Below are 14,060 nucleotides of genomic sequence, written 5' to 3'. Positions count from 1 at the left end.
CAACCCTAATCAAAGCTTCGGTTACCTTCAAAGCAGAATAATCCACAACAAAAATTAACAACTCTCAATCTTTTAAGCACAGTAGTAATTTGATAAATAAAAAGGAAGTCCATTAATTGACCTTGTAACACTTGATATATCGAACTTGAAGCTTTTAAAATAAAAATGTGGAAACTTTGATTTAAAAGAGAATGAGATGAAAGAGAAGGGGAAGAAATATGGGACTCTCATTCTTTTTAAGAATGAATTGGAGATTTCTTTTTAAATTAGAGTATCTATAACGACTCGTTCAAAGAAAGCGGGATGCATCTAGGAACTAATATGAGTTAAGAAGAGATAATATTGATCAACCATGAGTTAAAATATTAATAACTCTGAGTTGAAAACAGGTGGTGAAAAAATAGTAATGTGGTCAAATTATAATGTCACAAGTGGCTTAACCTATGGTTTCAAAGTAGAAATTTTGATAAATTGCCATGATATCTAGTATATTAGTATGTAAACAAGAAAATCAGCGTCCGTTTTAAATATTGATAAATCAAAAATGTTTTTTGAACCCACTAAAATATTCAACAAAAATTATCGCATGCTAGGAAGGACTCAATTTAGTAATTCTTGAACATACAACTCATCTAATATGTAAACTCTGAGCATATTAGTTTCCGTTAAAAATTAATGTGGCGATACATGTTTTATCACTACCCTAGATAATCGACCCAAAAGTAAAGTAATTCAATTCTAATGGTGATGGTGTTGGTGTGTCGAACCTAGGTGCACACTCTTGAAAGGCAAAGTCGTAAATATGGAGATCCCTGTGCAAAGCTCATTAGTGATAATGATGTCTGATTTGCTAAGGGCGTGTTTGATAACCATTTTGTTTCTAGAAAATTTTTTCGCTTAGAAATGATTTTTTTATTATTCTGTTCTTGGGAATAATTTCTAAGTTTTTGAAGGCATTTCATAGCTATTCAAAATTTATATTCCCAGGATAGAAATGCATTTGATAGGATTCTTAAACATTTTTGTCCATTTTAATTTTTTAATACTTTTATTATATTTTTCTTATTTTCTTATTTTTTTTTCCCTTTTCTCTTTTCTTCCTCCTTCTTTGTGGCTAGTTATTGCCCATAGCAATGGTGACTAATTGGGCGAGGTCCAATGAGCCTCCCACTGTGAGCCTCAACCTCTCTAGATTTGGCAAGGCCCAGCCTCACATTGGTTGGTGAGACTTGCCTCACTCGTCAAATCTGGTGTGGAGACTCTCACCTAGCCACCAGTGATGCTTGGCCTTGCCCAGATCTATGAGACTGAGGCTTGCAGTGGCCAGGCAAGGCTTCGAGAAGCTTGCTGGACCTCGCCCTAGCCTAGCGAGGCTTTGGCAAACTTGTTGGATCTCGCCCAGCCGGTTGCTAGCCACTAGTGGCGGTGGCTAGTAGTGGCTGATGGAGGAAAAAGAAGAAAAGAGAAGGAGAAAAGAATAAGAAAGAGAGAAAAAAGAAAAAAATTGGACTTGATTATGTAATTGTCTCTAGGAACAATAAGTTATTTTTTTTCTACTTCTTGATTCTATTTCACATCTATTCTCAAGAATAAAAAAAAAATGGATTTTTACTCCTGGGAACAAAAAATATAATAAACTGGTTTCTGTTCTTTTTTTTGTTCCGAGGAACAAAATAATAAAATCAATTATTCCCGAGAATGTTACCAAACAAGGCCTAATCGATTGCTGATCGTATGGCTTGGATGTAACCACAAATATAGCATGTGATTATCTCTGCCAATTATGCCTTGATAATGTACCTTGATTTCTATTTTTGGTTTGTTTTAAAGCTTTACGAACTTTCCTTATTATTAGGGTTGTAAAAAACCAAATCGAACCGAAATGAAAGTTCAATTTTTTTTTTTAGTTTAGTTCTCATTAAAAATTGAAACTTTTTAACTAGTTTGGTTTTTATCGATTTGGTTAACCGAACCAAACCAATAAATAATCTCTCTCAAGAATCGAATCTCGTTTCTTTCCTCTCGTTTTTGGCTCTCTACACGCGCAACAGAGATACGCTAATAACGAAGCTTCCATGATCGGCGCTGTGGATTGCCTGCTTCGCCAGCAATCCGTCTCCGATCCTTCTTAAGCTCTCCACCTTGTCTGGGTACTCGCTCTCCTCACCTCCCTCTCTCTCACTATCATCTTAGCTCATACGGCCATGGCTTTCGGGCTTTCCCAACTGATTCTTTGTGAGGTTTGTGGTCTTACATCATTGTGTCCCCAAATGCTATCCTTCTCTACAGTCTCGCTAGAGGAGAGGCCTACGCAAATTGCCTTGTCTGGTTACTTGCTCTCCACACTGGCGCGCACCAAAGAAGTGTGGTTGTTTGAAAAATTAACCATTGATGATTTGACTTGGTGTGTGTAGTGTATTTCCGTTATTTCTCGCAGTTTCTGCGAATGAAAGATTTGTTGTTGCCTGCTGATTCCCTTTTATGCTCCATGGTGTGTAGTTGCTTAAATGGTTTGGAAAGTGGGGAGGGCGGGGACGAATCTGGTGCCCGTGAGTGCCATCTATCCCTTTTTTTATGATTCTTTTGAATGGGTTTGTATGCGCTTTCGGCGGTCACGTTATGACAGGTTTGCTGATGTTCTTCTCCATTTAGGATGTTATTCCGAGGCCTGTAGCGAGGATTTCGGTTACTTTCATTGGGTTGTCCATTGCGTTTTTATGCTGAAGTCATTCTTATCCACTGCCTTCTTTCTTCTAGTAAAATCTCCGCTTCATTCTTCCCTTTTTCCATTGATAGCTTCGAATTCACTTCATTTGAGATCCTCTACTCTTTTGTTTTGTTTCCATTGCTTGGAAGCTGAAATTGATGTTTGAGGTTTTAATTTAATCTTATTCTACATTGTACAGTCTTGCTTGGTACATTGCTTGGTTATTATCTTCACCTTGACTCTGGATTTGGTGCAAATAGTTGGCTCGTCCATTTAGAGGTTTGGCAAATGGACTTAATGTTAGCAGATTCTCTCAAAGGAATCCGTCTCTTCATCAGAACCTTTTCTTCCTTAGTAAACAGCTTGTCCATACATCTTTGCATAAATGCATGCTTATAATATGTTACAAGGTCATGATAATCTTTTAGGAACTTGCAACTAGCTGATTTAACTGGGTTTAGGCAGCGAAATTGATTTGATTATGTAATTGTAACTATTGAATGCTAGTTTTGCTGATATGATAAATTTGCTGAAATATTGTTATAATGCCCATTTGTAGATCTCCCTATCAAGACAAAAATATCATTTGCAAAGCCAAATATACAATGAACTAATCTTTAATGAATGAATATAGTGGTACAAATAGAATGAGGCTAAGATATGTTACATGGTAACACTTTAAAATGGCAGAAAATAGCCAAGACAAAGCCGAATGTCTATATTATTGAGCTATTATTGGCTGTTCTAGTGCTTAAGGGACTAGTGGGATGTGTAATCATTTAGGTAGATGTAATAATTATTAATATGCGAACGTGGAAAAAAGGCAAAAAAGTGCCTCGAATGAGCTTGTTGGGGTCAGTAATTCTATTTCAACTAGTCCTTAGAAATTTGATCAAGATGTTAGTCAAAAAGATCTAGCCGTGATGTTTATTATTGGTGAACTACCCTTTAAGTTTGTGGACTTTGAGGCATTTCGGAAATTCGTGAATAGAATCCTGCCAAAGTTTTTAATCTCCTTAAGAAACACATTAAGTGAGAACTTTTATAAGTTATACTTGGAGGAAATAAGTAAATTGAAAAAAAATATTTTTCTGATGCTTCTCCAAGGATTTGTCTATCTAAGTTATGTGCCTTATTACTTACTTTGTAGATGTTGATTGGAAGTTGTAAAAGAAAATTTTAAATTTTTGTCAAATCCTAGGACATTCTACTAAGATTATAGGAAAATGGGTTGAGAAATGCTTAACTAGTTGGGGGATTGAAGGCATTTTTTCTATCACTGTTGATAATACTAGTTTCAATGACTCGGGATGAGTTACTCCATGTGAGATGTTGTGCTCATATGTTCAGTTTGATTGTGAAAGGGGGTTTGAAAGATATAAATGATTCCATTGTTAAAATACACTTAGTTGTACGTTATGTGAGATTCTTCTCCTTCAAGGTTGCAATGGTTTAAAGAGTACATTCTACTGAAAAATATTGAGTCCAATAATTTTATATATTTAGATGTGGAGACTGGATGGAACTCAGTGGAAGTGGCCTTGAAGTTCCAAAATGCTTTTATCTCATTAAATATTTAGGATAAAAGATTTGCTGAAGAGATTTCCCAAGTGAGAGGGTTGCCTACTGATTATGATTGTGATTATGTGCGCCAGTTTCTTTCTTTCTTGAAATTGTTTTATGATGTGACTTTAAAAGTATCAAAGCTTCTTATGTCACTTGCAATGATATAGCGAAATATGTCTATAGGATTTATATGATGATTGATAGATATTATAAGGATGAGGACATGAGTTTGCATGAAATAGTCAAGAGAATGAAGATCAAGTTCAATAAGATTTTTTGACAATGTGAACAACATAAATCTAACATGGTTCATTGCGTGTATACTTGACCCTTGACATAAGATGGAGTATATGAAATGGATAATTAATCAAGTGTATAAAAGCAACCGAGTAGAAACTTTGCGAGATAGAATGACAAAATATCTGACATTATTATTCGAGCAATATCGCATCGGTACATGCTCCTAAAGCAACATGAGATTAAAGGGGACAAGGACAATGAACATGTTAATGTCTTCTATGGTTGGTGCGGATATTATAGGGGACAAGGACAATGAACATGTTAATGTCTTCTATGGTTGGTGCGGATATTATGAATGTATCTTAGTCAAACAGGACAAGAAAATGTGAAAGAAAAATCTAAATTAAATAAGTATTTGGAAGAAGGATGTGAACGATATAGCTCCACCTTTGATATCTTAAATTGGTGGAAAGTCAATTCTTTGAGATATCCTATCCTGTCTTCCATTACTTGAGATATTTTGGCTGTGCCCATCTCCACTATAGCATCAGAGTTTGCATTTAGCAAGAGGTGGCGTACTTGACATATTTCGTAGCTCCATGACCCCAATCATGATGAAGACTCTTATATGTACTCAAAATCGGTTACGATTCGCACCACTTTCATAGTCGATTGGGGAGGACTTAGGAGAACTTGAAAATTTCGAGTTATGTGAGAAAATGATAACCACGGAATATTTATATCTTTCAATACTTCAATTCTCATTTTTATTATGAATTTAATGTAGAGTTGCCAAGTACGACCATGGACCTAAACTTAATAATGATTTCTCTTGAGGAAGAAGTATACCCCAAGTGCCAAAAGTTAAGAAAGTGATTTTTAAGTGCCACTTTCGACGAACCTTGTTGGAAATTTTACGTGGCAATTTTTTTTTCTTGCTTATGTGGCTTGCCGAAGAGTTGACTCAGTAAAGAATTGCAAAAACGACGTCGTTTTGGCGTGAATTTGAATTTGAATATAAAAATTAATTAAATTAAATTATAAAAATAAATAAATAAATTTTATAAAAAAAATAAAAAAAAAAAAAAAGGGGAAGAAGGCGGCTAAGGCTAAGCCCTTGCCTCCGCCACCTCCTCGCTGCTGCTGGGAATGACCAATGACGGTGTGGGGAGGGTTGGCCAGGGTCACCGAGCCCTAGCCAAGGGCCTGCGACCCTAGTCGATCGGTGGCGAGGGCCCGCGAGCCCTCGCCTAGATCTGGGGTGAGGGTCACGGCCCTCTCTCAGATCAGGCGAGGGGCGGCGGCCCTCACCCGGTCCGGCCAAGGGCTGTGCCCGCTAAGGCGAGCCCCTAACGGGTGGCGACCTTTGGCCGGATCGGGGAGAGCCACGACCCTCGCTTAGCTTTGGGGCGAGAGTCAACGCCACTGGTTGGCTAGAGTTGCCAGCTCCTAGCCAAAGCCTAGTGACCCCAACCGACCCTCCCCCCACTGTCGTTGGCCCTTCCCGGTGGCGGCGGGAAGGGCTCAGCCCTCGTTGTCTCCATTGGCTTTTTTTTTTTTTTTTTTTAAATATTTGTATTTTTAAATGTTTTTAATAAATTTAGTTTTTTAATTTAATTTAATTAATTTTTTTATCACATTAGTAGCAAAACGACGTCGTTTTGCATTTGTTTAGCCATATCAACGTGTAAAACGATGTCGTTTTACACTTACTTTGCCGGAAAATTATCACATTAGTATTTTGGCCGAATTTTCTCATCGTTGGCACTTAGTAATCTATTTTGCTCCGATTTTGGCATTGAAGTGTTACTTTCTTAACTTTTGACACTTAAATGTCCCTCCGTGTCAATTTTTGGCATTTTAGGTGTCCGGCACTCTTTCTCTTGATGATTGACGAACTTAGAGTCAAGTAAAATATGTGTATAAAATATGTGTGCTCCCTTAAAATGCTCTATTTTTTTATTCATCTTTATTGGTTCTAGCTTGGAATAAACCATTTAGCTATTTTTAAATGATCCAAGTTGTCATATGGTTATCTTATTTTCACCATCTCACTATATTTGTCACACTTTACCATTCAAATTGATCTCCTCAGTGGTGAGGCATAGAGTTGATCCAAGTTTATTGCAGAAGAGATAAGTAACGAATCAAAACTAGATTTCTTTGAATATGAGGAGATGCTTATAATTAGAATACAATATGAGTGGAGAAAGGTGAGACTTTGTTTTGTTGCTTCCTTTCCACTTCTCTTTTATTGTTGATGATTTCCGTTTTTTTTTCTTCTTTTTTTCGCGAAGATAATATTGTTGAGCTAAAATTATATCATTCATGATCAAGTGGTCTCTGATTGCTAGTAGAATCCTAGGAAGGACAGCTCAAGAAATCGAGAAGTACTGGAATTTCAGATATTCAACAAGCCAATAAAAACACTAAATCAAGATGATTGTCTTACTTAGAGCAACAGGAATGCTTGGATTGGAAAATTTTCTCTAGGATATGAAGATTTTTGTCAATTTGGGATATGTACTTAAACCTATTGAAGTAAAAGGATTTTATTTCTTATTTCTATTTTAGAAAGAGAGAAGTAAAAGGATTTTATTTCTTATTTCCATTTTAAACCTACTTCTAGAATAAAAATCTATTTTAAAAATAGAAAAAATGAAATAATTTTATAAAATGGATTTTTGTTCTAAAAATAAGTTTAGAATAGAAAAATAATTCTAAAACAGAAATAGAATAGCTATTACCCACGCCTTAAGGCTGCATAAAATAAAATTTTGGCCAACCACTACCACTTACCACCTACCACGTTCAAATCCAACTAAAATTTCCACATGTTACATTTATTACATCCATTTCCTACATACAGTGATGAAGGTACAACTACTCGAGATAGAGGGAGACGACGGTTGTTACTCCAAATCTGACCATGGAGGGGGACGATGACCGGTGCTCCAAATCTAAGCAAGGAGTTCCTCCATAGTCGACATCAAGCTGAGATTGTCACCATGACTTGGGAGGCTGAGCGTGGCATCCATGAACAGTTAAAGAGACAGGTAAGAAAGACGAGTGCGATATATATATATATATATATTATTTATCTATCTATCTGTATCCTATTTACATCCGATTTATTTTATCTCGAATAATGATTAAATATATTTTTTTTTTCTTATTCTAACTTAATCTACTTTTGCTGTCAAAATCTTTAGCTGGAAAGCTGGGACCAAGATATATTTCCATATTCTCTCGATGACGAAAGGAAACTGTCTTTTTGCTTCCCTCGTGATGTTCCAACGTTTCCCGAAATCAACCTAAAATATCGCTCCCGTCCATGGGCGTCCAGAACATCCCTTGATTTCCATTGGGACATTAGAAAAATCTTAATCACTGACATGCAATATGCGAAGTTGGCAAACACGAGCTAACCCGACGTGACGCAGCACGAAGCGACGAGGTAATGATCATTGGTTTGCGCGCCTTCTCCTTCTCAACACGGCGAAGCATCATATTCCATTCCCACTCTTTTTTTTTTCTTCCAAATTACATAAATATTATAAACCTACCAAACCAGCGGACTGGATTGTATTGGGGTGTACCATAAATGAATTTGACCCAAACTAATCAAGTTAATTTATATTGATTTTTCTTTTATTTAACAAGCTATACCTAACTCGATGTGATCTGCAACGAACTAAATCCCGAAAAAATAGCATACCGAAGAACAAAAACCAATTAATATAGAATTATAAATGAAAAGAAATAACACATTTGAAATTACATCTTTGGTGACGTGATCTCGGCTTTGAGCTTTTCTCCTGCGTTCTTTCTACTTCTCTAGTTTGATCAGGTTGAGGAGGGATACAAAGGTGGCTCATCAAATGTCAAACCAAAACCATGGGAAGTCATCCTGAATTTGTTCTTGAAGGGTGGCCCCCGAAAAATATAAAAACAAAAGGGGAAAATAGCAAAAAAAAAAAAAAAAGAAAAGAAGGAAAAGTGAGAGAGCTTCGGACGCAAACCATCAAGAGCGCACAATCGATTCGGCACAAATTCCCTAATCTTGCATATTCGATTTTGAGCCAAATTTAATAATTTAATCATTCTTGCTTTCGAATTTTGGATGATCACAATTTTATAAAAGCTCATATTACAGATAGTAAGTCCGATGACTCGTGAATTAATTGACTTTACATATATCGAACATAATCCGAAGAAAAGAAAATCTAATGGCCCAAAGAAGATAACATTTTCTTGTGGGGATGGATTTTCTAGTTGTCGCTCATTTTCGGCACCTTTACAACTAGCGGCAGCTAGAGATCGTTTCCCCGACGTCGCAGGCGAATCTCCGTGGTCCTTCGCATTCCCAATAATTTCCCCCACCCCTCTTGACCCCTGGCGGCCGAACCGTAAATTCCGCAGCAAGCAGGGGCCATTTCCCAATTCCCTGCCGGCCACCTTCTCCTCCTACTTATATAATGAGGACGAGGCACCGAAACGGAAAGACGTGCGCTCGACAAGATCCTCGGAATCGACGAGGAGCAAACAGCAGCAGCAGAAGAGGTTTCCAGCTGTCGCGAGGCGGCTAGTGTCGTGCAGTGCAGGGAGCGAGAATGGCGTCGTCGGAGGAGGGACAGGTGATCGGCTGCCACACCGTCGGGGCTTGGACCGAGCAAATCCAGAAGGGCAACGAGCCCGACCAGCTGGTACCATCTTCTTTGTTTCATCTCTCTTTCTCTTTCCGTCCCTTCGTTTGCTTTCGTTTCGTTCGCGTTTGCGCTTTGATGTCCGGGACTGGCGGCGTTTTTTTTGGTTGGCTTTTTGCAACTCCGGATGCGTGATCTTCCGGCTGTCGAGGTTGCGTGTTACGGGTTCTCTTTGTTTTGTTTTTTTGGATTTGGCCGTGGCTCGGTTGATCGTCGTGAAAGGCGAGGCGTTGACTTCGATTTAGACGTGCCCGATTCGTGGATGGATTCGTACATGAACGAGAAAAGTGATTTCGAGTCGTGATTCGAGTGCCTGCTCTGATCGGGTTCGGCTGGTTGCACGTTTAATTTCCACCGGAAGCGGTGTGATTATCTACGGAGATGAGAAAACCCCCCGAATTGACGTGACTCTTGTTGAGTTTCTTCAGGCGGAAGATTCACAAGCCGTCTACATACGCGTGCATTTATGCAAATTTATCTGATTTTCCGGGGTTGTTCGTGGTTCGGCAACTATATCTTATGTAATTGTCAAGTGAACTGCTTTGTGGACCCTAGCTCGTGAGGGGGTTTGCTTCATCAACTGGGTTTTGATTTTTTATAGCTGCGGTTTCTCCAATAAGCCCTGCACTGGTTTGGCTTGAGAGCAGAGTGGTCGAAAAGGGGGCATATCTATAGATTTATACAGGTTCGGCCTACGACCGACCACATGGAAAATAGTGGCTTGATGTTACGTCGTAACCCACGATAATAATTCTTGCTGTAGGCAATGGTATTGGAGATAGACCGCTTCCTCGGTTGGACTGTTCTTGTATTTTTTCTCTGTTATTTTTCTTTTGATGGAGACATACTTCTTTTAACTTTGTTTTAAGCGAATAATGATATCTTCCGCGATAGGACCAAGTCCACGGTGGGAAACAAAAAGAAAACATGCGCTTGAGGAGCTTTCGTCTTTAAGTTAGACATGACGAAAAGAAGTGACAACTAGAGGTCAAGGCACAGTGGAAATTTTGAGTCTTGATGAGGAAAACTACGATGGGAAGTGGCTTGCAATTGATAAGCTGTTATCTAAGGAAAAATATTACTGTATATTTGTGCGATGAACACGGGATCACACTCCTTTTCTTAGTTGATTTGTGCTGATGTTCGATGCCCGTGTGATTAGTCACGGCAATTTCCCTTTCTAGGATCAAATCGGTTGGTTGCTAGTAGTCCTTACCATGTCATGCCACAGAAATACCTGAAAAACAGGTCATTTGACGTTCAACAAAGACAGAACTGAAGTCCCATGCCATTGCCATTGGCATATTTTGAACTGCAGATTTCTCCAACATGCCAATTCATGGATGACCTACTACTCTATCATCCAGCTTGATTTTAGATGTCCTCCCTGGACATTGAGGCGATAGAATGTTGTGTCAAAGTCATACTGTCTCCCAGTTCTTCTTGCACTTGTACAGAATATGGCCACCCTTCCAATTTAGTTTTCTAGAAGTGATTTACAGGGTGTTGTGACAGGCGACTAGCTTCCAACAAATCGATTTAAAATTCAAGGCCGAGCCGACCGTTCTTTATTTTTCCTGCATTAAAGCTCTGGGTCCAGTTTCAGATTCTCATCGATAACGATTGCTACTTTAATTAATGCAGGTAGTTGTGGACTTCACTGCATCATGGTGCGGACCGTGTCGCTTTATCGCACCTTTCCTGGCAGAGCTGGCCAAGAAATTCCCCGCCGTCCTTTTCCTAAAGGTTGATGTGGATGAGCTGAAGGTAAATATAAAATTCCATCCCATGCGGAACTAAGATTGTTTCCCCAATTCCCCCATCCTTCCTGTGCAGTTAAATCACGGACTAATTACTTGTGTCTTTGCAGCAAGTTGCTCAAGAATGGGCTGTGGAGGCGATGCCCACCTTCATTTTCGTGAAAGGGGGGAAGGTTGTGGACAAGGTGGTCGGAGCAAAGAAAGATGATCTTCAGCAGACCATCGGCAAGCATGTGGCTACTGCTTCAGCTTAATCACGCGGGCTCTGCGGGCTCCGCAGTTGTCTTTGAAGGACTCTTTGGAACAAGCTGAAATCCGCAGTGATATATTATAAGCGCCATATGTTATGTTGAGATTCTTATGTCTGCAGCATGGAGTGATTTTAGTGGAACTTTACAATCATGATGAATAAAACATAAGGAATTGATGGCGATTTCTGAAAATCTGTTGGTGATTTTCATCATTTCTTCACTTAAAACTTTCTATGCCTCCCACTAACACAAGCAAATTACATATTTATCTGAATGCGTATTAACTTGACCCCATCATTTTAGTAGGTTTGGACACAACATATGCCTTGGACGTCGTGCAATTTGTTCCATCTAAAAAAAGTGCGATTTCAAAGGTCCGTATCAAACAATTAAAAGAAAAAAAATTGCTACCCATATAAAAAATTGCTTACCTAGCACAAAAGTCTATACATTCGTTTGAATGGTCTCTTCATAGGGTCCTCAATGCATTCAAAGTAGGACTAATAGATTTCAGCATGTGCTTGCCATGTCCAGGTTCAAAGTATCAATACCCTAAATAAGAGTGAATTGACCATTTAATCCATATCATGATATTTCAAATATAGACTTACAAAATGATAAATATTGCATCTGAATTTTTTGTTACTTTTTTGAAACTGGGTTTTTTTTAATGTATTACAGCATGTTACATGGTATGGCATATTCAACAGTGATGCCCTTTTTTTGGATCTCAAATTCGCGGATGTTTCCCACGATATAACGGTGACGATGTTTTGATCTGACGTCCAGTCAACCCGACAAAGGAATTCGAGCACTTTCAACTGACAATGCCTTTAGCTTTTGAAGAATTGAACAGTAGCAGCACGTTTCCTCTGCATTTCGGCGGTTAGATGCTGATGTTCAGACCGAGCAAGAGCCGCGAACTTCGCATGGTATCGACCGTTTCTCAGTTTCGATCCTGAATCCGCTCCTCGCCCGACGCCGCAACAGGCGGTGACCCATTCGAGCGCACTCGAAACAGAGACTACCCGCCCCCTTTTTCATGTTTCGCAAGTGCCGCTCGATTCGTGCTGATCCGAGTCGACTGCTTTGGCGACGCGATGGCGGTGGGCAACTTCTCCAGGCCGAGTGCATGCACGCTCGGACCCGAGAGGACGACGGCCGCCGGGGTTCCGAGAAGGGCGCTCGAGAAGCCCGAGGACCCGAGTTTCGGCTTCACAAGAGCAAGGGCCAACACATCCTCACCAACCCGCGAGTTCTTGATTCGATCGTCCGGAGGGCCGAGCTGAAGCCCGGCGACACTGTCTTGGAGATCGGACCCGGGACGGGGAATCTCACGCTGAAGCTCCTGGAGGTCTCCCGCAAGGTCGTGGCGGTGGAGATCGACGGCAGGATGGTGGACGCCCTCCGGAAGCGCGTGGCTGACCGTGGGTTTGAAGATCGGCTCACTGTACGTGGTTTAGTATGTAATGTGTTCGACGAAATGCCTCGCAGAAGCTTTTCGGCCTATGAAACGGCGAACTACACTAGACTCCTTCCGGGTCTGGATAAATTAAACACAGCACTGCTTATAAAAGAAAGAAAACGGAAAAGTCCATACTTTGAAAGTAAATATTTTCAGACTAGATGGCCAACAAGATGGCTCATAACTCTTGTGAGCATGACTTATCGAGTCTGCTTACATCTGAAAAATAGGGAGCATAACTAAGTGTTTTGAAATAAAGGTGACCCTGTAAGTTTGCTTAAGTATCGGTTCTATTTCTTCCTTCTTTGAGATGGCCTGGATGGCCTAGGTGACACAGACCTGTGATGGTTTATGCAGGTGATACAGAAAGATGCGCTGAAGACACAGTTTCCACCATTTGATATTGTAGTTGCCAATATTCCGTATCAGATATCGTCACCACTTATAATTAAATTGGTGTATGGGAAAATCCAGTTTAGAAGCGCGACTCTCCTCCTGCAGAAAGAGTTTGCAAGGAGGTTATTAGCAAATCCTGGTGACTCAGAGTATAACAGATTGGCTGTCAATGTGAAGCTGGTCGCTGATGTGGAGTTTGCAATGGATGTAAGCAAGAGAGACTTTCTTCCTGTCCCTAAAGTCAACTCGTCTGTGGTCATAATCCGTCCAAAAACTGAACTTCCTGAGGTAAATCTTGCTGAGTGGTGGGCTTTCACAAGGACTTGCTTCGGCAAGAAGAATAAAACTTTAGGTGCAACATTTAAGCAGAAGAGGAAGTTAATGGAGATCTTCAAAACTTCCACATTGGCTGGTTTGAAAAAGGACGTTGCCATCACTAACGATGATGGGATTAGTGGTGTTTCTGTTGAAGATGGTGATATAGATGAAGAGGGGAACAGTGAAGAGGAGTCTCTGTCGTCGTCTGTCCCTGAAGGGGAGATGAATCTGTTCAAGGAGAAGATTGTCGGGGTTCTCAGAGCCGAGGGGTTTGAAGATAAGAGGCCTTCAAAGTTGTCCAATGATGAGTTGTTACATTTGCTGGCTGTACTTAACCATGCTGGAGTTTACTTTCATAATCAGGCCGAGTCATGACAGAACGCCTTACTAGCTGATGTACAGCACTGCACTACACCATCAGTGTATTGGTGTCGAGATGAAAATATGAACCATAAGTTTCAATTTTTTTCACCACTCATTGTTTGGTACCTTGTAGAAGCACCACACGTCTTTGTTTTAAAATTGATGCAACATCTGCTGTTAGAAACTACATGTGTAATGACTTTAGCTACTGGATTCACGACGCCGCTTCTCTGAAAATGGGAGAGAACTCATTCCAATGTGCATTCGTCGAGTACTCACCAAGGCAGA

General features: G+C 39.8%; 2 protein-coding genes across 2 annotated transcripts; both read left to right on the top strand.

Annotated features, from left to right (window-relative positions):
* Positions 1 to 9,002: 9,002 nt before the first annotated feature.
* Positions 9,003 to 11,422, top strand: LOC104422730 (thioredoxin H-type). The gene is made up of 3 exons (XM_010035144.3): positions 9,003 to 9,219; positions 10,864 to 10,986; positions 11,090 to 11,422. Exons 1-3 carry the CDS (start codon positions 9,127 to 9,129, stop codon positions 11,231 to 11,233), a joined length of 360 nt encoding a protein of 119 aa, XP_010033446.1. The 5' UTR covers positions 9,003 to 9,126; the 3' UTR covers positions 11,234 to 11,422.
* A 464-nt stretch (positions 11,423 to 11,886) lies between these two features.
* Positions 11,887 to 13,910, top strand: LOC104422731 (ribosomal RNA small subunit methyltransferase, mitochondrial). The gene is made up of 2 exons (XM_010035145.3): positions 11,887 to 12,680; positions 13,053 to 13,910. The coding sequence occupies exons 1-2, from the start codon at positions 12,273 to 12,275 to the stop codon at positions 13,782 to 13,784; spliced, it is 1,140 nt and encodes a 379-aa protein (XP_010033447.2). The 5' UTR covers positions 11,887 to 12,272; the 3' UTR covers positions 13,785 to 13,910.
* The last annotated feature ends 150 nt before the right edge of the window (positions 13,911 to 14,060 follow it).

Source organism: Eucalyptus grandis, chromosome 10, assembly GCF_016545825.1.
Source record: "Eucalyptus grandis isolate ANBG69807.140 chromosome 10, ASM1654582v1, whole genome shotgun sequence".
NCBI lineage: Eukaryota > Viridiplantae > Streptophyta > Magnoliopsida > Myrtales > Myrtaceae > Eucalyptus > Eucalyptus grandis.
This window is presented reverse-complemented; position numbering and strand designations above follow the sequence as displayed.

Coding starts and splice junctions, on each gene's coding strand:
- LOC104422730 (XM_010035144.3), top strand. CDS start 9,127: ATGGCGTCGTCGGAGGAGGGACAGGTGATCGGCTGCCACACCGTCGGG. Junction 9,220..10,863: donor GCAACGAGCCCGACCAGCTG/GTACCATCTTCT, acceptor TAATTAATGCAG/GTAGTTGTGGACTTCACTGC. Junction 10,987..11,089: donor TTGATGTGGATGAGCTGAAG/GTAAATATAAAA, acceptor GTGTCTTTGCAG/CAAGTTGCTCAAGAATGGGC.
- LOC104422731 (XM_010035145.3), top strand. CDS start 12,273: ATGTTTCGCAAGTGCCGCTCGATTCGTGCTGATCCGAGTCGACTGCTT. Junction 12,681..13,052: donor GGTTTGAAGATCGGCTCACT/GTACGTGGTTTA, acceptor TGGTTTATGCAG/GTGATACAGAAAGATGCGCT.